This window comes from Aythya ferina, assembly GCF_964211825.1.
Source record: "Aythya ferina genome assembly, chromosome: 1".
Lineage (NCBI taxonomy): Eukaryota > Metazoa > Chordata > Aves > Anseriformes > Anatidae > Aythya > Aythya ferina.
Genome location: NC_140296.1, coordinates 68145398 through 68169715, shown reverse-complemented (window position 1 = coordinate 68169715; position 24318 = coordinate 68145398). Strand labels below are relative to the sequence as shown.

The window sequence follows — 24318 nt, the reverse complement described above, 5'->3', positions numbered from 1 at the left end:
ACCATCCCTTCAGATATTTATAAACACTGATGTGATCCCCTCTCAAGTCCTCTCTTCTCCAAGCTGAACTGTCCCAGCTCTCTCAGCCTCTCTTCCTATGACAGATGCTCCAGTCCCCCAGTCACCTTCACAGCCTTCCTCTGGACTCACCCCAGTAGCTCCATATCCCTGTTGTACTGGGGAGCCCAGAATTGGACACAATGCCCCAGTTGTGGCATCACCAGGGCTGAGTAGAGGGACAGGATCACCTCCCTTGACCTGCTGGCAACAACCTAATGCACCCCAGGACACCATTGGCCTTCTCGGCCACAAGGGCCCATTGCTGGCTCATGGTTCACCTGCTGTCCTCCAGGACCAGCAGGACAGCCCCCAGCCTGTACTGGTGCACAGGGTTATTTCTCCCTAGGTGCAGGACCTTGCATTTGCCGTTGTTGAACTTCATGAGGTTCCTCTCGGCCCAGCCCTCTGGCCTGTCCAGGCCCCCTGAACAGCAGCACAGCCCTCTGGGGTATCAGCTTTGTTACTCCAGCAAACTTGCTGAGTGTGCTCTGTCCCTTCATCCAGGTCACTGACGTGTAAATTGAACAAGACTGGGCCCAGTACCGACCCCTGGGGGACACCGCCAGCTACAGGCCTCCACATGGACTCCTGATCACTCCAACACTTCTGAGCACAACCCCAAACTCCCCATCCAGCCAGTTCCCAATCCACCTCACTGGCCCCTCATCTATCCCACACTTCCTGAGCTTGCCCATGAAGATGTTGTGGGAGACAGTACCTCCATGTACTTGGAGGCAAACTCCTGGTCACTCTCAGAGGAGGAGGTTTATCCTTGCAAAATCATTTTCTTAGAAATGCTTAGAGAGTTATCCCTTTGCCCTTCTAGTGAAAATGAGATACGTTTTTGAGTATTTGCAGAATGAATAGTGATGTTCTTGCTATTCACGATTTTAAGAGCTTGGTTTCATCAAAAATACAGTATTGCCACTTAGCAATCCTAACTAGTTTTTTTTTTTTTTTTTTTTTTTTTTTTTTTTTTTTTTAAATTGGGATTTCTCAGCATGTTTATTTAAAAACATTTTTTTTGTGTGTGAGTCAGAGAAGATACAGATATAAAAATGGGATGTATGAATCAAAAATTCTTGCTGACAGCAGTAAGAGCACTTTTAGATCCATAACAGATTAGTGGGAACAAGGGGGAGCCTCTCAACAGAAGAGGACAGCCATGAATACTTCCTTGAGACAATAAGGGTATTTGCTAGTGTGTCTACTTAGTCTGTTTCCATCTACTTACATGCACACAGTTTCAAGGAGATTTAATTGCATCACAGAAGGTTAGTCATAACCCTATTTTGAAGAAAAGGAAGGCTAAATATCATTAGATAGAAATAAAATTTGAAGTCTGGATAATTTTGAATGACGTCTGCCCTAAGAAGCTTGATACAAAGAAAAATATTTCCTTTTTTCCATCTTTCTTTAAAATGTTCTCCCTTAGAATAGAATTTCTTCCTAGCTTACTGTAGCTGGTAGGTCAGAAAGGGGACTAAAGACAGGTTTGTGTCCCAGTATCTCATAACCTACTACAGTTGCAAATACTTTCTGTACCCAGCAAGATGTTAACATTATCTTAATAATACAAACCATCTGGATTTTATTTTGGTCAATTATGAAATAATAGACATTGCAACAGTGTTAGTCTGATGTGGAAAAATAGCTATGTTTTCAGAACCATTGAAAGAATTTGTAAAAATTGATGTCCTGTCTCTCAAGACAATTGATGTCTTGTGAAATGACCCAGGTAAGATAGTTTACCATGAAGAGAGAGAAAACAAAGCAAAGCAGACCAAATCAACAAAGTAGTGGTCTCAGCTCTCTGAAATAATCAAAGTGATGAACCTTTACACGATCCTTTCAAATTCAGGTCATTAAAATGTATCCTTTGCAATATACCCTCCCATATGACACTCAGCACTATATATATAATTTGCTTATTTGAAGCATGGGAAGAGGCTGTAAAAACAAACCAAGATAGCACAATGTAATTATGGTCTATTTATAAGTAAGTTAATTGCAAAATGGTTTTCAACTTGCAGCAGGATTTATTCTCCAGTACGCTTAGCAAGGAAGGCATTAGCAGTAGGCATGTACAGCATTGAGCCAAGAGGCCTTCTTTGAGGGCCCTGCTATAGGACAGCTGGGCATAATACAATGTGCAAAAATTGAAGTCATCAGTTTGTACTAAGGCCAATTCTTTTTGGGGGAAGCCTAATGTAAAAAAGAAGCTATTAAAAGACCATTGTTAAGCAAAGCATATATATTCACAGTAGGAACATTTAGATATTTTCTCAGGAAAAATTCAAGACTGATTTACAAATCAGTGGGTGACTAACAGAAATTAAGATTCATTAGGAAAAAATGGGTTGGGTATATCTTGTAGTTGCTTATACAGTGCTTGTTCAAAAGTGTTAATAAACATGCTAAGTCAAATTCTGATCTGTTTATGTTATCTGTGCAATTCTATTCTTCAATAGATCGCTACATGCTAATAAACTTGCAATTCAGATTACAAATGTATGTGTGAAAATGGAAAGCTGAAATATTCTATAAATTTAATACATGTTTATGTACACTGCATAGAACTGCATTTCTTATATCATTTTTGAAACAAAATAAGGATGTGCTTGGATTTAATTTTTTTTTTTTTTTAATGAGAAAGAAAGGTCCCAAATTCAGTTTTGTTTAGGTTCCCACTGTTGTATATGAAAGTCATTTGTCTTTTTAAATACAGTATACTAGTTTAAATTATTATGTTATGAAGCAAAGAAACAAAATAAACCCCTCTCTTCTGTATGCTCCTTGAAGGCAGGAGGTTATCTCAGTTCATGGACAAATGAAGACACCTGAAAAAGCTGATGCATAAATTAAGTTCTGAGGATTGCTCTTTTGCATACTGCTTATTTCGCATCTGTGAAGTTCACGAATACTCTGTTAATCATAATCTGATTTTACAGACCCTTAAGTTACAGTGACTGAGAACCTGTACGTTTTACAAACATTAAGGTTCAACCAAATTTCCTCTGTAACTTGGCCCCTCTAGAGAAATTGGTTATAACCTCAGACTGAAGAATTTACAGGTAATCTCACCGCATGATAATTTCAGATACTGTATGTTATTATTGAGAGGTGTCTTAAGGAGAAGTAAATCTGTTTCCTCACATAAGAGATTCAGAAAGATCTGAGGATAAGCCCCTTTTCAGGTCTTTGGTCTAAGGTTTGCAATCCTTCTGCAGATCACAGCCTCACTACAGCCTGAGAAGCCAGGGAGTAGAGAAAATGTCCACAGGGCTAAATTGGTACTAGCACTGGAGTCTCTTTGTTAGGGTAAAAAGATTACTGGTCATAAATATATACTGAAGTCTGACGGAAAGATATTCCCTGACTTCTGGTTTTCAGGCAGATGAGTCTGATTCTCCTCTTAAGTTATTTGCAACTGTCTGTATCTGTTGGTGTCAGCACTGTCACTCCAGATTTACAAACAGAATTCAGGCCTCTATTTAAAAAAAAATAAAAATTTAAAGAAGTCTGACTTCAAATTAGCAGGTAAAAACAAGTGTTTTATCTCTATTAATAATTTTGACTGCACAAAAACCCTCTTTTGTTTCTGAATATCTGATTGTTGGTACTTGTAGAAATATAGTCCTCTTCAACAAAGCCAAAAAGGAGTTCTAATACACTGCTCTAATGCATCTCATATATCTCTCTGAAAGGCAAGAGAAAGAGTGTAAAGCATCAGTGCCAACTAAGTCAGGCTGCTGGTGAATTCTCCCTGGGATCAAGTGTCATTATGTGAAACTGGCTGCTCTCGAGGAGAATTTACCCTACTATGTTGATTGGGGAAAGCAATCAAGTACTGTTGGAACCAGTTCAACGCATTCTCAGTCAATGCTAGCCAGTCACCTAGGCACTGCAACAGAATCCAGCCTTTTACAGAATAACCCCCCCATGGCTAGATCTGATAGTACAAACAAGGCCAGGCTTCCTTTTCAGCAGTGGTATTCAAACCATTTATGACTTTGACAAGGGCAGCCTCAGTAGCATGTCTGTGGCTGAATCCAGGACGAGATTTATCAAACAATCTGCTACTGTCCAGAATTTCTCTCACTCACGTTGCCACCACTTTCTGTGGGAGCTTGTCGAAAACCAGCAGGAAATACAGCATTTCCATCCCTTGTTATGTTGCACAGGATCCCAGCGTGAGGTGAGATGGCTGTGGGCATGGTAATTACTCCCGTTCCAGAAGCAGCCTTTGAGAATTTCCGGACTGTTGAGCTCCTGAGAGTGGTGTTACTATTACCCAGGTAAAATGCTAGTGTGTGTATGGTTCTCCCTCAACATCCTATTTAGCTGTATGCCATTACAGTGCATCTCTGCCACCTTTGTCTTTTGCTACCTTCTGTGAATTTAATTTACTCCAGTTTAGCAGATAATTGCAAAAATGTAAACTCGTGCAGTAAAAAAGGGGGAAGAGAATCAAACAAAGTGAATCAATAAAAGCTTTGCTTCGTACAGTAATTTATCGGCATCTACTGCAACATAATCTTGAAACTCAGCGCAACTGCTGGTATTTACAGAGTACGGTATAGCTGAGACTCAAATATACAATTTTAATTATAACTGCATTCAAAAGCACGTTTTTCATCTAATTTTTATATTTTACATGAACTAAATACTAAACTATAGCATTTTCTGCTTCATTTACATAATCTTCCACTTGAACATTATTTCTTACTGTGGTATGGTGCTTTATGAGGATACATTTAAAAAAAAACTAATAAAAGTTCAATTAAACATCATAAATGTAGCCAAGTGCATATTTTAATACCCTTCAGAGATAATGATGCTGAAGTGTTATAAAAAAACAAACTAGTGCTTCCTTAGTGTACAACAATTGCACATAATAAAAGCAGCTTAAATCATAATTCTAAATATAGGACCAGTTTCACAACTTTAGTAGTCTAGCCCCTAAAAAAGTGTGTGTACTGGAAGGGAACAAAACGAGCAACCTTGGAGTTTGGTCAGAGCTAGAGGCAGACCAGAAGATACTGGTATAGCCAGGGCCAGCCCATGTCCAGTTTTGAAGTTGTGCCAGCAGGCCCTGAACTTTCAGTCCAAGAAGAGAAGAAAATCCTCTAAGGGCAAGATAACCACATAAAGTAAAATGTGGGTGTATACTGTCCTGCCTATTTGCTGTTTCGGTTGGGGTTATACCTGGAGATGTGTCAGGATCATGTCCGACACGTTGGGTCGTAGGGAAAGATTCATGCTGGGGGTGAAGAATGGGGCTGAAGCTGGGAAGCGGGTATTACTGTACAAAATAGTGTTCTCCCCCGATGCATCACGGCCTTCTGCCCATTCCACAACTGAAAATAAATGCTGCTTAACTGCTGTGTCTGGGACGTGGCACACAGGGGTCCCATGGCACTGCGTGAGGCAGGTACCCAGTTATGTGACTCTCATGCTCACTGTGGTAGACCCAGCAGGTCTGGGAAGTTCAACAGAGGAGCATAATAGAGGGCAGAGAAAGCATTGGTGACCCATTTATATGATAGTGCTATAGGCATTTCAGAAACACGGGAACAAAGGATCTGATTGGAGTCAGGCCAAATGTAAGAAAAATTTACTCAATCACACAACTGCACAACTCCTATCTTGATGGGCTTAATATAACCAGGTCAATGGTTTAGATTAAATGAATAGATGAATAGTTCAGATACCTAGAAAGACAGTTACTGTTGGGGAAAAAAAAAAAAAAAAAAAAGCAACCCAAATTAAAGCATGGCACCTAATTTAAATGAAACGCAGAAAGTTAAAATAAGTGGGGATTCCTATTTTGGCAAAAACACAACATTCCCCAGAATAACTATGTCAATGTGGTGAAATATGAGAGACTGAGAGAAAGAGTCAAAATCCACTACTAATTCCTGGGCATGACCCAGATTCATGACTTAAAGATATTCATGTGAAATCAATACCTGGACTAAAACATGCGAGGGCAAAGTGTGCATGTGAAGAGGGAGGAATGAAAGAAGTATTAACAATAGGCACTTGAGCTCCTGTATTAAAAGCAGAGGGAGAAAATCTCACAGCCTTGCAGATAAACTGCAGTTGTATCTCTTTTGTAGTATGCTAGATAAATATTCTGAAATCAACTAATTTCAGTAGAGGCTGAGGAAAGCCTTTACAGTCAAACCTAGGGAGAGAGGGCAGGACCACAGCTGCCCAGACTCACATTGTTTTAAAATGTCATGGAATCACACCCTGACTTCCCAAGAGGCGACTGAAATCCAAAGGCAGATAGAGACTTCTGTGAGACGGAGTACCTGGCAGCCAGCTCTGGTGATCCCAGCACTGGTGAGTGAGAAGCCAAGGTGCGGGTGAAACTGCTGGGTGACGGTACGTCTGAAACCTTGGCTGTGTCTGTGCTGGTGAAATAAACAGAGCAAGGATACCAGCTCTATCATTTGATGTCCATGCTGTTTAATTGCTAATACTCTCCCTGGCACAGTCTTGAGCTCTCTCCCAGACAATGCCTGAGCACAGCTGGGGGACAGCACAGGCCAGGGGCTGTTCTCAGGAGGCAGTGAGTGTTTTTTGTTTTGGGGAGTGAAGACAGTTTAATCATATAACCATAAGCAGTGCTGGATCGCTTGCCCATAGGGACAGAGGAGCGGCATGGATGTAGCCTGTTAGTTCAAACGAGGTCCACAGCCCCAGCTTTTCTTTGGCAACAGGGAATAATGGCTATAAATCCTTTACCCCGTGAGAATCTCCTGCTGGAGCCGATTAAGCATCTATTTCCCACCAAACCAAGCTCTTACAAAGTGGCCTATAAAGAAAGGGGGTAGGTGGTCATGCAGAGAACAGGCAATTTAATTATTTAATCACCGAGGCAGTGTCTGCTATGTAAGAGCTTAATGTTGTTTTCTCATGAACAGTGTGCACGTAAGAAAATTCAGTGCCACAAGTTAAAAGGGAAAGAGAGGAAGAATGGAACGATCAGATGAAGTCTTGAAATCCCCCAAGGCCAAGAAAATGGGAACACCCCAAAGTAAGCATATGAATTTGTGAGGACCTTGGTACAGCAGATGTTGGTCCATATGGCCAATAATATTTTAGATTGCCGATGAGAAGAAAGAAGGAATTCCTTTTCCTTAACCATGCTCCTGAAAATGTTCTCATCACTCCAGAAATCTCTCTAAACACTTCAGAAGACCAGGAGTCCTTGAGGAATTTTGGGCAAGGTAAAGTGTGCTGGATTCCAGCGGTTGTGTGGGAGCCACAGCTCAAGAGCACCTTTTCCTTTCTGCCTTGAGGCAGAGGAACAATGAAAAGGACACTGAAAATGAGAGATTTGGGTCCAAGCTGAAACTGAGAGGTGTGATAAGAAGTTCTCTTCAGCTCCTTATGAGCTATATCCATAACATCTTTACAGCTGGAATATTTCTTGGCCATATGATTTATGTATAGACAAACAAACACATTAATACTATCCCACAGCAGTGTATGTCCCTGAATTTGGGAGAATATCAACCTGTTGGGTGTATGTAGCACCTAAATCCATGAAGGCAGAAAAAAATGTTCAGCAAAAGATAAAAAAATAATAATAAAAAAACTTGGATAAAAATGCTAAAGGTGTATTACCTTGCTCCTATAAGGCCAGAAAAAAATGGAAAATAAATGGAAGTGAAAAAAACTCACTCCAAGTTTGAAAGGGTAAGGCACAATGAAAGTAAGAAAGCAATCCTGAGGAACAAGTTATGATTTAGCCATAAGGAGAAATGGGAAAGCTGGGTGTGCTCTGCTCCTTTCATACCACACATGCCGTATTTGGAGGAGGGTGTGGAACTGTACCCTCAGGCACCCACAGCATGTCTGTGCTTATCATGTCAAGGACAACAGACTTTGTTCCTAAATGCAGTTATTGGGAATTCTATCATTCAGCAAAATTACAACAGGACTGAATTTGGCTTGAAGCATTATGATGTAGCCTTTAAAATGTTCTCTTTATAGAGTCAGAATGGCCAAAAATCCAGGAAATCTTGTTAAGAATTAATACTGGAAACATCACTGATGTCATTTATACATGTGCCATGCTGGGTACCTTGAAGCATATTCAGAACAGGCAGTAAACAATGGCAAAACAGGGAAAGTAGTATTTTGGCTGCCTTTTGAAGACTGTTAGCTATATTTACTTTTATATTTTGATGCATGTGTATACAGCACTCTGCCAAGCAAGATATAGTTTTTATTGACCTACTTGTGTTCCAATTTATTGCTAGTGACAGCTGTTGTCAATGATCTGGAGAAAATAAATTGAGAATAAAGCAAAGAGACACTGATTGGTCAAAAAAATTAGTTGTTGTTTTAAATCAAATATAAGAGATTTAGTCTCTTCAAACTATAGAGGCTGATTAAAGCCATGTCTGGATTACTGTAAATCAGAACGTCATGGATTATGAGATGAAATAATACATAGGCATCATTTTGGACAAAATACTGCCATTAGGGTTACCACATAATTTTAGATACACTGTATTGCATTTCTTCAAATATTCTGCTGTGGTCGTACAAGGATTTGAAAGACATTGGCTGCCATGTTTAATTTGATCCTTCTAACATGTGAGTCGAATCTGTTGACACTTAACATTTGCAGCCAGTCCAATCTGCTACATTTCAGTGACTTCTCTACATGGTAATTTCAGAGTCAAGGTCTAGTATAGCTGGTATTCTGGTGGTGTTTCCTAGATACAGCTTGTGGATGACAGTTGCATGACATGAAAATCTCCCTCCTCTAGTTAGCACAACGGGCATTTAACCATTTCTATTTTTAAGGCTAAATTAAGACATATTTGACTTCCGTGTTTTATCTTATTTGGCTTTTCAGATTTTTTTACTTTTTGTTTTTTATTTATCTATTTATGTTTTTTATGGGCTGCAAATTGCTCAGGGACACTCTACATGGAAGGCACTATATACTAACAGTTTTATTGTATCTCCCTCTGAAAAGGTGAAACAGCTTTATTGAAGATGCCTGCCAGAGAAATCACATGTATCACTAATGGAGAAAGCAAGTGATAATGGCCTCTTAGATGACAGAGACAGAAAAAGCAGTTTTCCTATGACAGTGTTCTAGGGGGAAAAAAGCCAAAATGGTACCCCAGTGTTTTGTCAGCATCTTGAGGGAAAATCTGATGAAGATACACAATAGTTCTGTTGTAGGTGTTTCTGATTGTGTTTTTTTTCTAATCCAAACAGATGAGCACATCCTACATTTTGACTTTTATCAAGTACAATGATACCTTTTTGCCTTGTATGTGCATTTACAGTGCAGAAAAACTGAACAGTTGCAAGTAAATTACAGATGATATAGTATTTCAAGAGATATGAAGAGTTGGGTAGTACTTCTAAACAGTTTGAGGTTTCCTCAATGGAAATTGTTGAATAAATGTGTTGCAAAAGTTGAAAAATAGCATGGAGGGAAGTCGAGAAGGAGGGAAAATGAGGATATATACACAAGGGAGAGTTTTCTTCAAAAGGGGAAGAAAGAATGATTACATTTATTGAATTTACATCTCCTCATGACTTCCATGAATGCACGCAGAAATTAATCTCACCAGCCTTCTTTTCTTGACATACAATACATTTACGTCCTTTAGAAGTCTATGTGAATTATTTACATCTTACAGTAGGAACCCTGGATTCTCGTTATGAGATGCTGTCATCCCTCTAGTTGTCTCTGAGACTAGGTCATATGAATGAGCCTTACAATTATTACAATTCTTATTACCAGTAATTATTAAAAATATTTGTTCTGGTAGAAAACAGTTCATGAGGAAACAGGGCTGTTTTCCCAGGGTTTTCTTAGGTATATAAGAGTGAGCGATGTGGTGGGTGTAATTGTGAAAGAACAAAAGGTGCATCAAGGTCACGCAGCTCATGGAACTGTATTTGTTAGAGGCAGTCTGAGACATAGCTTGAACAAAATTTCTTCTACACTAGCCAGAAAAATCAGTATTTTTAGGCCAGAACATTACTAGGCAAAAAAAATCTGGGTTTTCTAAATATTAGGATTCCAACATTCAGTTTCAACTTCATACTTTTAATAATATCATATCCTAAATGACCTTGGGAAGCAAACCAGCAGTTTTAATTTACCAAAAAGAAAATAAAAACAATTACAAGGTGAAATTATTTTCAAAGGAGGGCAGGGATGTTTGAAGGCTGTACTGGAGATGGGGAGGAGCAGGTATCCCTTCAGATACTCATGCAACTACCGCTGCTTCCTACTCACCCTGCCTTTGTAATACCTTTCTTTCTGATCAGCAGTAGCAGTAACAAAAGCAGCTGTCAACACTCCCATCTGTCCTCTCCCCTGCTTCAAAGGGCACACAAGAAGGCATCACCCTCCCTTGATATGAATGTGTACATGTAAGTAGTCTGAGGTGTACAGAATTAATGTCTGAGCTCTGAGAGCACTAATAAGCCTTAATCATAGAATGATAGAATCGTAGAATTATAGATTCATGGAATCATAGAATAGCTTGGGTTGGAAGGGACCAAAATCAAAGACTTCATACAGTATGTCTCATCCATTGCTCAATGTACAGCGTTACTAAAATACTACTGGACTACATGGTTTACTTTATTTTAAAGCCATCTGTACTTACATGTCATCAAAGATAAGCTTTGTCCTTCTGCAGTCCCTGGGTGTGCCGGACAGAGGTGACCAAGGCTCTGTTTGGGACTGTGGCTTATTGCAGAGAACGTTTTCTGAATTGATGTGAATTGCTTTCTAGACAACAAACAGCATAGAAGACATTGAGGAATTGGCTACTAACTTCAAAAAAGCCACTAATAAACAACAGAGTGTCTTTGCATTGTGTTGTAAAGTGCCAGTTAGCTTTCCTACTATTTCAGCAAGGAGTATGTATAACTGTCCTGTCACCGATAGCCATGACTTCACAAATACCAACCAGAGCACTTTGTAAAGGGCTCGAGTTTCAGTGCGATATACAGACAGAATGGAGCTGAACTATTAGTAACTATCAAAATGCTCTGTAACACAGTCAGTGAAATTATTAAAGAATAGATCTGTTGTGGTCATTTAGAAGATCGAGTTACATCTCTAGTCTTCAGCTTCCAAACTAGCATTGTACCTAGCCCCAGGAGAGCAAGGCTCACTTCTTTGACTTGTTCCACACCGCGCCGCTAATGTGCCTGTGTGTTGAGAACTTGTCACCCAAGGCCCAGGCTTTTTTCTTCTCTGGGTCTCTGATGAGCTTGAAAGATCACTGCTCTGTACCACAGCTGAAGCACAGCTTTTGGCAGGGTCTTATGCTTTCTCTCAGCTGCAGCCCTGTTCTTCATGCGGCCTCATGAGCCCTTCCTACCACCTGGTGACATGCTGTGTGGGCAACCACGCACTGGTACAGTGCAAAGCAGACAGCCTCAGGTTGTTCTTGGCTTGTAACCACTGCCAGAAATCACTATTAGTTCTCCTTCAGGTGGGAGATGGAAACTTAATAGTGAAATGGACAAAAAGTTAAAATGGATATGAACAACTCCCCAGCTTGTGGTCTCTAACAGAAATTCAAGGGAGCACTCAGGCATGCCAGCTAGATACCCAATGGGAAGATGGGGTAAAACAAAGCTAAGTTTAACATTTATAGTTCATGAGCTTTCATATTCTATATGGCACATCAAGATCAGTTCAGTAGGCTAAAGTTTTCAGATGAATAATCAGGTACATAAGAATTTTATTGCAAAGGTTGTTAAAATGTTGACCAAATGGTGCATTGCTAGGCTATGCAGAAAATCTCAGTGAAATGCATTTGCTAAGGGTGTGGATCATAAAGCAATCACCTTCTACTTTTGATTTCCAGCACATTTGCCTGTGAAGGAATTTAAATTGTTTTCAAGATATCCAGTGAAGACTCATATCATTATAATTCTGAATGGGTTATAAACCTCTAAACTTATGTTTTAGAAGTTTAAATGTTTAAGAATTTACATTTAATCCGTGAAAAGATAAATTTATCACTACTATATGTTAAAATGCCTTTTTATTGGCATATTTTATGCACTTAATTTTATTTCAATTTACCAAAAGCATCTGTGAGATATTTTTGAAAAATATAACTTACAATAACTTGTTTTTTTAAATGTCTAAAATTAAGATTATACTTACTACCTCTCCCTTCACTGTCGAAAAAAAAAACAAAACAACAACAACAAAAAAAACAGTATATACATCTGACTTTATGGGCAGTTATCCCCACAGGTTTCCAAAACCAAAAGTGTCTGGAAGCGACCACTGCTACAACTCAGGTATTTTCTTTTCCTAAAAGTTGCTTAGGCACAAATACATAGGGTTTTGAAGCCTCTCATGTTTCAAATAACATATGAGTAAAAAACAAATAAGCATTGAATAAAATATATAAACAATTTCTGTTGCAAGGAGAAAAGGCATGATGAAGAGTATGATGGGATAAGTGTCTGAATGACTGGGCTCTGGTGGAGCTGAGTTGTGAGGCTGGTGCTGAGCTGTTCACTGGTGTCAGCAGTAAGCAGAAGTGTCTGAGAATATTCTTTGGAAGATATAGAGGATTACCTAACTGCAGGCGCACTAATGGTTAGGCAGTGTCTGAGCAGAGGCCTTATACAGCAGAGGCCTTATGCACCACATTTTTGGATACAGCGGCTCTGCATTATGCCCAAGCAATACTCTAGAGGCCTAAATCCATTCATTTTGGGCCACTAGCATTAGCCTTCTGCTTATGTAGCTTTTGTTATTTGTCTAATTTACAGCCTGACTTGTCTTTCTTCTATGCCTTGCTAAACTCCAAAACAGAAAAACTGAACTTACAGTACAACATTCATTATTGCTATTTTTTTTTCTTCTTTTTTTTTTTTTTTTTCTGTAACATTCTGCAAAGCTATCATGGACTGCAATACAAAGTGAAAAATATACAGCTAGGTTTTATATTGTGAACAACAGCATAAACTTACATTGAAGTCTCCGGGATGTGGCTGAGACTGGATTTCACCCTTATGTTTTTTGCTGGAGGAGATGGAAGGTAATAGACTGCTGCCATTAGGTCTGCTGGAGGAAGTTAAATCATCGTTGGAGTATTTGTGTTTTGATGCATCAGAGAGGGGAGAGACAGGTGACCGAAGCATTTTCTCATTTTTATTTATTGGTATTGCCAAGCTGGAAATGGAAATTACAGTAATGGAGTGTCACAAAGCTGGCTTTGAGAAAGGTAAATGTTTTATATATTACCAAAACTTTGAATTTAAAACCTGCTGGCAGGATAAAGTCTATTGGTATCTGGAAACAAGCTTACAGTATGGGGACCAAGAGTTCATTTACAAATTTGTATCATGTTTCTCCTCTTTCCCTTCAAGGCAAATTGTAATTCTGGAGTTAATATAAAGTCTGTAACAGAGTACTTGAAAAAAATACAGAGATAAATGGCCACTTGCTCACCATCTCTTAAGGGATAGCTGGAGACGAAGATTAGGCTCTGAAGTGTAAGTTTAGGTTATGGAGCCTTATTTCACCATTACAGGTGACAATTTATAAGCCATGGCAATAAAGCCATATGTGAACTAAAACAGGAAATGTGCTTAAAGATGGCTGTGTTGTCTTTGTGTTCAATGACCAGCCCTTGGTAGAGCTGTTTATACTAATCTAACACAGATTTTGAAGACAAAGAAAGGTAAGCTGGTACTGCAGACAAAGGAAAACACATGCAAACAGTAGACACACAGCAATTTGAGCTGCTCCTTCTTCTGAAGAAAAAAGCTACACAGTATTTTCAACTTTCACTTATTTGAGGGAAGTTTTGGATGAGAAGTCAAACAAACCATAAAAATATCCCCAAAATAAGCTTTAGTTGCACTAATCTGAAAAAAAAATACATTTATCTGAAAATTTTAAAGCAACACACACAAAATAAACATTTTTTTAATGGAAATGGTTTGCATTAAGACTACAACTGTGATTAAGGTCAGACAGACTATTTTAACACAATACCTTCCCCTGTCATACTCCCCTTTATTCAGCCTATTACTTTTTATAGACAATTCTCACTTCTTTATAGTTACTGTATCAGGCAGTATACACTTAATGGAATCACAAAAAGGAATATGGTACAAAATATACTTTATTTCTGTACATCATTTCAGAGAACAGAGCTAATTAAATGTGCATTTATCATACATTTGTCCATTTATCTGGCATATCTTTAAAAACTATCTGTGAGAGAAGCCATAAATCATAATTCAGAACCGTTCCTGTCTCCCACAGTGTAGTACTTTTAAAATACAACATGAACTGTTTTACTTTAATGACCAATGCTCTTTATGAATGCAAGAATCAGGGTGTGTAAAAAGGACAACTGTGTTCTTCTTTTCCCTCTAAGGAAAATAAGATCTTTAGCACTGTTTTCAAAGTGAAGGCTGATGCTGTTATTTCCTTTCCCTTTTTCAAACATAAAACCATATCTTGGCTAGCCATGTCTATACATCACTGTCAAAATGCAGGGCTTCATAATCCAAAAGAAGCCATCATTCCTTGGAAGCCATTGCTCCTTGGAGGGCTCCTACCCAAGCCTCAAAAGCTTGGCCCAGGGCTTGTGAGGAGTAGATACAATTTCTAGTTGTGTGGCAGATTTTTTGCATGCCTTCTGGCACTTTGCTTATGCCCACCAAAGGATACTGTGAGCAGTCGAGCTGCAGCAGCACGACCTTATTATACTGAGAAGCCACAAAAAAACAACCTGCAGTGAGCTCTGCTCTGCTGAGACTTGGAATTGTGGCAACCAATGTAGGTGTAAGATATTTAGGGTATCTGTGCATGTCACTGCAGCCTCTTGTGTCAAACAGAGCCTTCCTCAGTCTGCACATCAGGTTGTAGTTCTGGAATATAAAATGCTCATGTCTGAAGATGTTTTTGCTCCCCTTTTTGCTACCAACCCCCAGCTGTGCTGACACAAGTTTCAAACAAGTTTCTTGAGTGAATTTACAGGAGGGCTCCACATGCAGATATGCTGGCATAACTGTAGGGGGATGTGCTAGAATGAGTGGCTGCTGGTTGCAAGAGGGACAGGATGTCCTGACACACATGCTGCTGGTTTAGCTACAGCCTCAGGAGCTTGATATTGTGACCTACAGTAGCATAAAACACCTGGACTTCTTGGAATTAGGGCAGGCCCAGGAAGAATTAGGGGGTGAATATTCATTTAAGACCTTTTTTTTTTTTTTTTTTTTTTTTTTAATATATTTCTTTAATGCACATTTTCTACGAGGAGCACCTAATACAATGTATTTAATGTACAATTTTTAATGCAATTACGGATGCACAAATAACATAACACACCCTCAGCCTAGTTGCATTCCATGAACTACCACGGCCACTCTTAAAGAGTTTGGTTGTGTTCAGTGAGAACTACCACAGGTAGATTAATGCGTTAGTGCAGTTTATTAAAGCAACAGATACACAGGTTCTTTGGATTGCCTGTGATAAATTCATTGTCAGCAAAGCATGTGCAAATACCAAGAGTATAAGTAAAACTGCCTGGCTACAAATGCATTTAAAGATATAAAGTGGCTCTACAGAGATTTCTAAGTTTCCCGGGGAGGCACTTGGCATAATCAAGTGTTCGAATCTTACCCAAAGGTGTCCCAATGGGAGGAAAGAGAGGCTCAGCCTGTCAACTAATCCCAGAAGTCAGAAAGTATCTTTCCTTATGCGAGAGTATCTTCCCTAACATGATGGTATTTCCCTAACATCCTCTCTCCCTTAAGCTAATTTATATATATATTTTTATCTTTCAGGTGGAGATTGAGTGACTCTAGTCATACATACCTTTGTTATGATTAGAGTGAAATTCTCTCACTTTGCTTTTAAAGGTACAGACTAGAAAAAATTAAAGTGAAAGCTCAGTGAGGCATGGTTACACCCCGGAGGCAGGTAGCCTTTGGGATGGAGGTGTGTTTTGGTATAATAATGATATTATAATGGGAAAAGTTCACCAAAAGGACAGCATTTTGTCAAAAATGTGGCAGGCTGCTGGCCCAGGGTAGCAAATATGCAGCTTATCGGTTCTGATGTACCTTCAAGTTCCCATCTTATCACAGAGCCTGGCCACAGTGTCTCCACTCCACTCCACCCTCTGTCCTGTTCCTCTTAGAGTTAGCACACCAAGTTCCCCCAGTGTGGTCAACATCTAAGATTGGAGGCCTAGGGAACTTCTATGGAATGCAGCCTGGAAGTTTCTTCAATGCTATACCTTTTCTTTAAAATGTGAATATAAGTTTAATTTTGAAGTCACCTCCGGCAATTATTCCACACAGGAATGTCTTGCCTGCATGCAGTCACTCACAATAAAACAGTTTTGTGTATGTTTTTTTTTTTTTTTTTTTTTTTTTTTCCACTTTATGAAACATGTGACTTATACCAGGACAAATAAATTGAATTAAAACTTCTCAGTAAGCAGCAGTATATATACCAGTTTTCATCATGATTTTGTCCAGTTAATGACAAGAATTGCTCAAACTCATCAGTGATGTGTACAATAGAAAAGCCTACTACAATAAATACAAATATTCTCTAATTTTAGCAACTCCACTCTAAGACATACCCTAATATTGCCAGAAAAAAAACATAATATATTTTTGAAATACTGGTGGCCAATGTGTACTAAACAGCATGCAGCTAAACTTTGAAAAGACATCAAAGTTTCACTGCTAGAATGCTCCAGAAAGATTCAGAATGATTGATCTGACATTGATAGGGGTCTGTGTACACAAACCATGCCAGAATATAGCTAAATATTCATTGTCTTTTTCACACCCTTCATCCTTTTAAAATGTAATTGTTTTTAAAATCTGAGTTCCTTGCACTAAAATACCTTATTTAAACAGAATAGATTGCTTGTAATCTGAAAATATTGGATCTCATGCATATTCTGGAACTGAGTATTGCAGGCATTGTTATGAATATTTTTTGCAATCTAAACAGAGTTTACAGACAATTGCATTTAAACCCAGACATACAGTCAAACTTTAAGTTTGAAACTCGTAACACAAAGGAAAGAAAAGATGGCTGCACATGTGAATTGGTGCCTACAAGACAGTGTTTGAAAATATGTCTTGGATGATCGCACTACTCTAGCCATAATTACTCGTTCCATGAGCCTTGCACTTGAACTCACAACTTTGTGCAATACAACAAAAATGCAAGTATATAAATGTGTCAGAGCTGCTAACTTGTTCATTAAACTAGAAGAAAGCAGAATGCACTGGGCAATTTTTCAACATAAAATGTGATAATTAAAAAATAAATCCTATTAAAGGCAAAAATAACACACGACATTAAACTGCAACTAGTTGTCTGACTCAGTGGTAAATAAGAAGGAAAATGCTTACCTATTTTCATTCATATTGCAGTGATTTGCTGTTGTGATGTTATGGGCAGAGGCAGCTAATCGTGAAGAACTCTCTCGCTCTAAATGAGTCTTCTTGATATCTCTGTATTCTTCTTCATTCTCACACTGAGTAAAGAGAAAAATAATAATCTTGTAGGTTTTGGATTTACGATAGATCTGAAAGTATTTTGACAAATCAGGAGCTGGTATTTTCTGGCATTTTGATGCTTCCTTCAAGCATATACCTAACAGCGATCAGAGAAGATTGGTTCACGTCTTGAAAAACTAAAATCTAAAGAGGCAGTACGTAAACGTAGAGTATAAGATAGAGTACAATATAAAACTTGAATTGCTTCAACCATATTCCCACTCGCATCTCAGGATATTTTTTTTCTTTATATTGCCATCTTTGCCTGTCTCCTGTGCACTTTTCTCTTGCCTAGTCCTCAACCTCATTCTTCTTGTCTCTCCCACTCTTTTCTTGTCATCAATAACTATGCCTGTGCTAGTAAATACAACAGATCAGCAGCAGGCCCTGAGGCCAGCCAGCATGGCACAGCTCATTTCCATGCATGTAACTTGCTCCTCCTTGAAACCAAGCTGTATCACATTTGGACTGCCTTTTAGGGAGCCATCTTAGTTGGTTTGGTCCCAGGCCAGGGGCCAGACACCTTCTGGAAGAGCAGAAGTTGGCCTAGGCCAAAACCACGTTAGCAAGCATGCTAACAATCAAACAAAGTGGATGACTGTGTGCCATCCTTTGGTGCTGCATCCTGGCCCTATCTGTCCTGGCAGTATGAATGCAGCCACTGTTTCCTGCCACTATTTGACTTTGGTTGAATTCCTTAGGTCCTACCATTGTTTCCCAGTGACCCTGTTTTCCCAGCATTCTATGAAGTCTACATCCCTTTCCACATCTAACATTATCCAATTTCCACTGATGACTGAGTTTTACTCGTGATCTCTTGATTTTGCTGTGTTTATTGCTTTGCTGCATGGCAACAACATTTTCTGTGTTATCCACTGCCACTGTGGCTGCTGCTATGGGGTTAACATAGATCACACCCCACAGGAGTGAAGATCTTCTTCCACCTTAGTGCTTAACCATCCTCTTCTATCTGTACTTTGCCCTTCTTGAGATCATGACAGATGTGGAAGTGATAAGGACCTCTATCTAATTTTGTAGTTATGCCTGATAATCCATTCTTTTTAGACTTATTCTTATTTTGAGAAGGGGGAACACATATTGTGTGTTTGCATAGCAGTTATCACAGTGAGGGTCTTACTACAGGCAAAGAAGCAATTTGGTACTCCATTGTATTTATTGTAACACTAAAACCACCAACAACAGCAATGCTTTAAGACAGAAGACTAAAAGATAATTTGTGCCACGGAAAGTCAAATTAAGCATTTCTAGAATGGCTGCATTTATTTCGCTCTTTTATCATATCCCCCTGTTTTATTCTGGATGTACCAGCTGGCAACATCACACAGACATTTCCTATTGCACAAAACATCAATCTTTTACTTCTGCCACTCTTTGACCTGGTCCCCATCATTTTGTATTATGCAATTACTTCCATGCTACTTCCTAAAGAAAATGCAGACAAATGCATCTCAAAACATAGCAGGGCTCTCTGCTATTGCTCTACCAGTAGCTAGAATAGTTCAGATACTAAAAAAAAATACTTTCAGATACTAAAAAAATAGCCAAAAAATAATGAGAGAAAAAAATGAAAGAGCTGTTTGGTTAAATGATCCCAAGAAACATACAGATCAGTCTGCACACATATGGTAGCTCAGAGGGTGACAGACAACTGCACAGTAAAGCCATCCAGAAATCGGGCAGATGGCAATTCCAGTTCAGAGTGACTTTTGGGGGCAGATTGGTACCAATGGACTGGAAAGCCTTCTTGATGGACAGCTGCAGCCATGGGGTGGAGGCAACTCCTCAGCAGGGATAAAGCCTGTGCACCTGGCAGCTCTGAAAATGTGCAGGAGTGGCATGGCAGAGGGATGGATATGACCACAGGGCTGTGCCCACCTGGCTGCTGCATTGGTGCTGCTTGGGGACAGGGCGGCTTGTCAGCTACCCTCTCACCTCTTACATTCGTGTGGGGGTCCTGAGGTAGCAGGGAGCTGCAGAAGTGTCAGTGAATTAAGCAGCAGAGCTAGGCAGGTCCCTGATAAGCCAGGGCTGCCTGCAGGGACTGAAGGATTCTATTGTTGTCAATAAGAAGGGAAAAAGGATGCTTCCTCGCTTTTTTTCCAGATATGTGGTGATATCGTACAGACTGTGCCAGAATGTTCCCTATGCCAAAACAAGCATCACCTCCAAATGCTCTGGTTTTGCAAGAAGCCTCAGGAGGAAAAGCTATCTGACTTCACTTTCACCAGAGTACAAAAAGCCATGTGCCAGCAGACAACACCAGCTCCTCGGGTCCAGGAGTTTCACCACCCTTGGGGTTTTGTTGGTTCCAGTGTGGTGTGAGGGGACAAAGCCCAGTGAGGACACCACTGTTGAGTGCTGGACATGGGCACAAGTGATGCTCACTGACCGCGGCTGGGCTGTGTCCCCCTTCCCACCCCAAGCAGCCACCCCCATCTCCCGGAGCTCACCTTGCGTTTCCTTCTAGATTTTGGTAAACCCTTCTCTGCGGGGGGGTCAGCACTACTACCCTGCGGGAGGCTGGCCGCCTGGTTTGCTCCGGCGCTCATTGCCAGCGGCTCTTCGGGCAAACGCTCTGGAATCCTGGACAAAAGAGCCAAGTCAATGTTGACCCACAGTGACTTTACCTCATCACTGTCTTTCAGAGGAGACAGGAGCTCATTCCTACCGAAAGGAACCAAGGTGTAAAACTGTTCCTCCAGCTCCTTTGCTATTTCACTACTAGTCCTGGCATTAATGGAGCCAAAGGCACTGCAGCCGCCGTGGGGTTTGCTGGCGGCACCGGTCCCCGCGTCCTTGGTGCGCGGCTCAGCCCCAGCTGCCGCCGGCGCCTTGGGCAGCGGGCGCTCCTCCCGCTCCGACTCAGAGCCCGAGTCAGAGGAAGATGACGATGAGGAGGACTCAGTCTCGATGAACTCCTTGGATTTGGGTGCCGTTTTGCTCGGCCCCCGTGCCCGACGCTTCTCGCCGGCTGTGGCCGAGCGGGGCTCCCGGCGGTGCCCTGCTCTGCAGCCTCCACCGCTGCCACTGCCAACAGGTCGGGCTCTCGGTGCCTCACCAGCGGTGCTCTCCAGAAAGCCGTGGCTCCCGGCGGGTTCCTCTGCCCCACGGCAGTGGGAGCCGTCCCCAGCTGAGGTCCTCTCAGCCCGCCGCGGTGCCTTCTTCCCTGCTGCCCTCCTTGGAGGCCCGCTGTCGGCGGCCGGGGGTGACTTCTGCCGGCCGCCCTTGCTGCCTGGTGCTTTGTTGGCGGTCCTGGGCCGTGGCCCGTCCCCGACGGTGGCGGTGGTGGTGACGGTGGTGGTACGGCCCTCCCCGCTGCGGTGCTCGGCTGGGCCGGTGGCTGGGGTCTTCTCGCCTTCCTGCCGCTCCGCCTTCACGTGGCCGTAGTAGGGATGGGCCTCCAGTGCCGGGCCGTCATGGTGGGTCAGGATGGGTGCTTTGTGAGGGGTGACTTTGTTCAGCCACTTGTCCAGCTGCCACTTGTTGGACGAGGGTGGCTCAGGCTGAAAGAGAAGTGGACAACAATGAGCACCAAGCCCCTCTGCCCTTGCCTGCAGGGTCCCCTCAGGGACACCAAAACACTAACAGTGAAGAGATTTTACCCTGGGCAAAGGGCCACCCTGAGCCCCATGGCACCTGCTGGCCATGGCCATGGGTGGGAAAGGTGAGGTGGTGAGGACACACCATGCTGCCCTGAGAGAGGTCCTGGCCAGGCATTAGGGCTGGGAAAGATGGGGCATGCCCCATGGGTAGGGATATTTTTGGTTTCTGGATGAGGTTGGGAAGGACAACAGCTTTAATGAGTCATAATTTCTAAGGATGATTCATGCAGAGCTACTGGTGTTGGCTTTACTGGGAAATGCTACCAAGTTTCCAAACAATGAATAAAATAATGGTGATAGGAAGGGTGGAAAACAAGGCAGGGATACAGCAGAGGCTAAACTAGGATAGCTAGCTGGAAAGCTAGGGATATATATATATATATATGATATATATATATATAATATATATATATATATCATATATATATATATCATATATATATATATATGTATTTCATCTTTGCATTAAATACAAAAAGTATTTAAACAGCATACAAAGGGGCACGTAGTCGCTCCTGGGAGAGGGAAGGCTAACCAGGCGGTGCATATAATCTGTCTGGTATTGATGTTATAATCCTGTGAGATGACACAAACATTTGCTGTGTGGTGGTATTGTCAAATGCTCATTTGGTAAGTATTGTGAGGCTGTTAGTTTTTCTCTTTGTTCCTGTCACAACATGATCAAGTTATAAGAGAACATCTAAAATATAATGGTGTTTGGACAGTGAAGTAGTAGGATAATTACGATTTCAAATGTAACCACAGCTCAGAAAATGTTATTTCAGAACAATGTGCAAGTATTTTCTAATGATTCTTGCAATCAGTAATTTGAGCATAATAAAATGAAAAAAAAAAAAAGAAAAGATGGAGTGCATGGCCAGCCATATTCTGAACCAACAGAAGCCAATGTGAAAAGTCTCCTAATTTCTTGAACTGGAACCAAAATTTGATCAACTAAGTAATTGCACATGAAAACTATTGATGCTCTGGAAGAATGTTTGCCTAAGAGAGAATATCCACAGTCTCTGATATAAGACAGTCTCCAACACAAAGGATCCTCTATTAAAAGGAGGTGCCTGAAAGCAGCATAGGCTTTCTGCATAGCCAAGGGTGTCTTCAGAGTCACCCATGGAGGGCTGTATTCACTCTACAGGGAGCAAAGACTCATAAAATAAGCAGAACAGTTACACATTGGAATTCATATGATAAAAATATTCCTCCCTCTGAAGTGTCTAATTTACTCATTATCCAGCTAGCCAATACCTACAGGAAGCTGCTGGATTGCGTTAAGTTTATTTTTTCTTAATCATACTCCCTAATACCATACATGATGAATTTCTTTCCAGACTTGTAAATCTTGAAAATGAATGGGCAGCATTTCTCTTGGATGAAGATGTATTTTTAAGACTCTTAACTCTTTGTGTAAAATAAACAACATTTTTTTAGACTGCTGCTGAGAGTAGAGTTGGATGCGTTTTGTGCCATTCATTATGTACATACTGAACTTATTACATATATAATAAAAGGTTCACTATATATGGAGGCCTTTACAGTGTTCAGGAGTTATATTCAACAAAAAGACATATATCAGAAACGTGCAGAAAAAATACACCTCTGCCTTTAAGTATATGCCAGAGTGAGGGCCGTTTGAAAGTTCAAAAAAATCTTCCAGGTTTTCTGTTACATCCCATTCTGTCTCTTTATGTACCTTGTCATTCTCTAAAACAGTGGTTCACAAAATATGGATTTCAAGGGATAACAGTAAAACAGCAGAAAACAGTGATTAACTGCTAAAGCGTCATAACTTGTCAATATGGTACTTCCCTACAGTGATATGTCTGCTATTTAAGTGGAATAGCTACACTCCCACCTGTAAGCCAACTACAAAGTCTAATAAAAAGCATCAGCAATATTGCCAACTTTGCTAATTTTGTCAGGGCTTTCAGGACACTTGTTAGATTTTCTTAAAGCCTCAGCTCTCCAAGTCATGAACTTAGATACATATCTGGTTTATTTAAAGAAAAATTGAAGTTTATGTGGCTGCTGAAAGAAACTTTAAGATGTATCTGCAAACAGTTAATCAGAAACCCAAAAACCTTTCATATGCATCTGCTAGAAGCAAAAGGCCTGCAGCTGATAAGGTAAAGAATACGGATTCTAGAAAATCAGAAATTTTAAACTTCTCTAATTATTTTAAGGCCCTTTTACAGTTTTGGAATATTTAAGATTGTCAGTGTACATGAGTGATGCCAGTTTTATTTTGCAAGTAATTTGCTCAATTGATTTCTCTAAAAATTACTATTTTTTGAAATCACTTTCAAACACAATGTAACTTGCAAGAGACCAGCCAGGAGAGAAAAGCAGACCTGGTGAAAAAAAGGACCGGGAAGATTCACTGGAAAGTTTTTACCAGTACACTTCACATGTCCAACTGCAATTATTTTTGGGAGGAACAGAAAATCCCTAATTCTCCAGTCCACACTACCTCCCTGAGCAGGGAGGTTCCACATGGTCCTGTGGAACTAAAGTTGGTTTGCTTGCAGTGAGATATTTTCAGCAGCATGTAAGGACGGAAATGGATGGAGATCCAGAGGGATGAAGTAGCAAAATGGTCTTAGGTCATGGAAATACACTTCCATGGAGGTCTTGAAGAGACCTTGTCAATTTTTAGTTGGAGTAAAGCTGGTTGTGGCCAGACAGAGAGCAGCAGTAGGAACAATAGTCTGTAGTAAAGCTGACTTGCAATGAGGTATAAATTAGTCACAAAAACCAATATCAGGAAACTCTTCCAGAGAAAGATGGTTCCAGGGACCAATGTACTATAGATGTACATCTTCCAGGCTTCATCAAGAAACAAAAGGATGTGATACTATTGTTTAAAAAATGTGTGTGGATTCATCTGTATATTATAGATAGCTATATCTGAGCTAGTCAAAAAGTTCATTCCCTGATCAGTGGGTTACTTTTCTAGAGTGTGAACTGTTTCATCTTGAAATAGACATCCAAAATAGGCCAGATGATCTGGGCCGTAAAAATGTCCATTCCTCTCCCCTAA

The 24318-nt window shown here is 40.5% G+C and overlaps 1 protein-coding gene across 3 annotated transcripts in view; it reads right to left on the bottom strand.

The window, feature by feature from the left end:
- The window catches only part of AFF3 (ALF transcription elongation factor 3), a 337349-nt gene that overhangs the window by 26028 nt on the left and 287003 nt on the right, over window positions 1-24318 (bottom strand). For all 3 annotated transcript variants that reach the window (XM_084526939.1, XM_084526940.1, XM_084526941.1), the window contains exons 11-14: window positions 20112-21164; window positions 17494-17618; window positions 13069-13270; window positions 10728-10852 (exon numbers count right to left, since the gene is read on the bottom strand). In XM_084526939.1, the coding sequence (XP_084383065.1) occupies window positions 10728-10852; window positions 13069-13270; window positions 17494-17618; window positions 20112-21164 (1505 nt within the window). The remainder of the gene's footprint in view (window positions 1-10727; window positions 10853-13068; window positions 13271-17493; window positions 17619-20111; window positions 21165-24318) is intronic.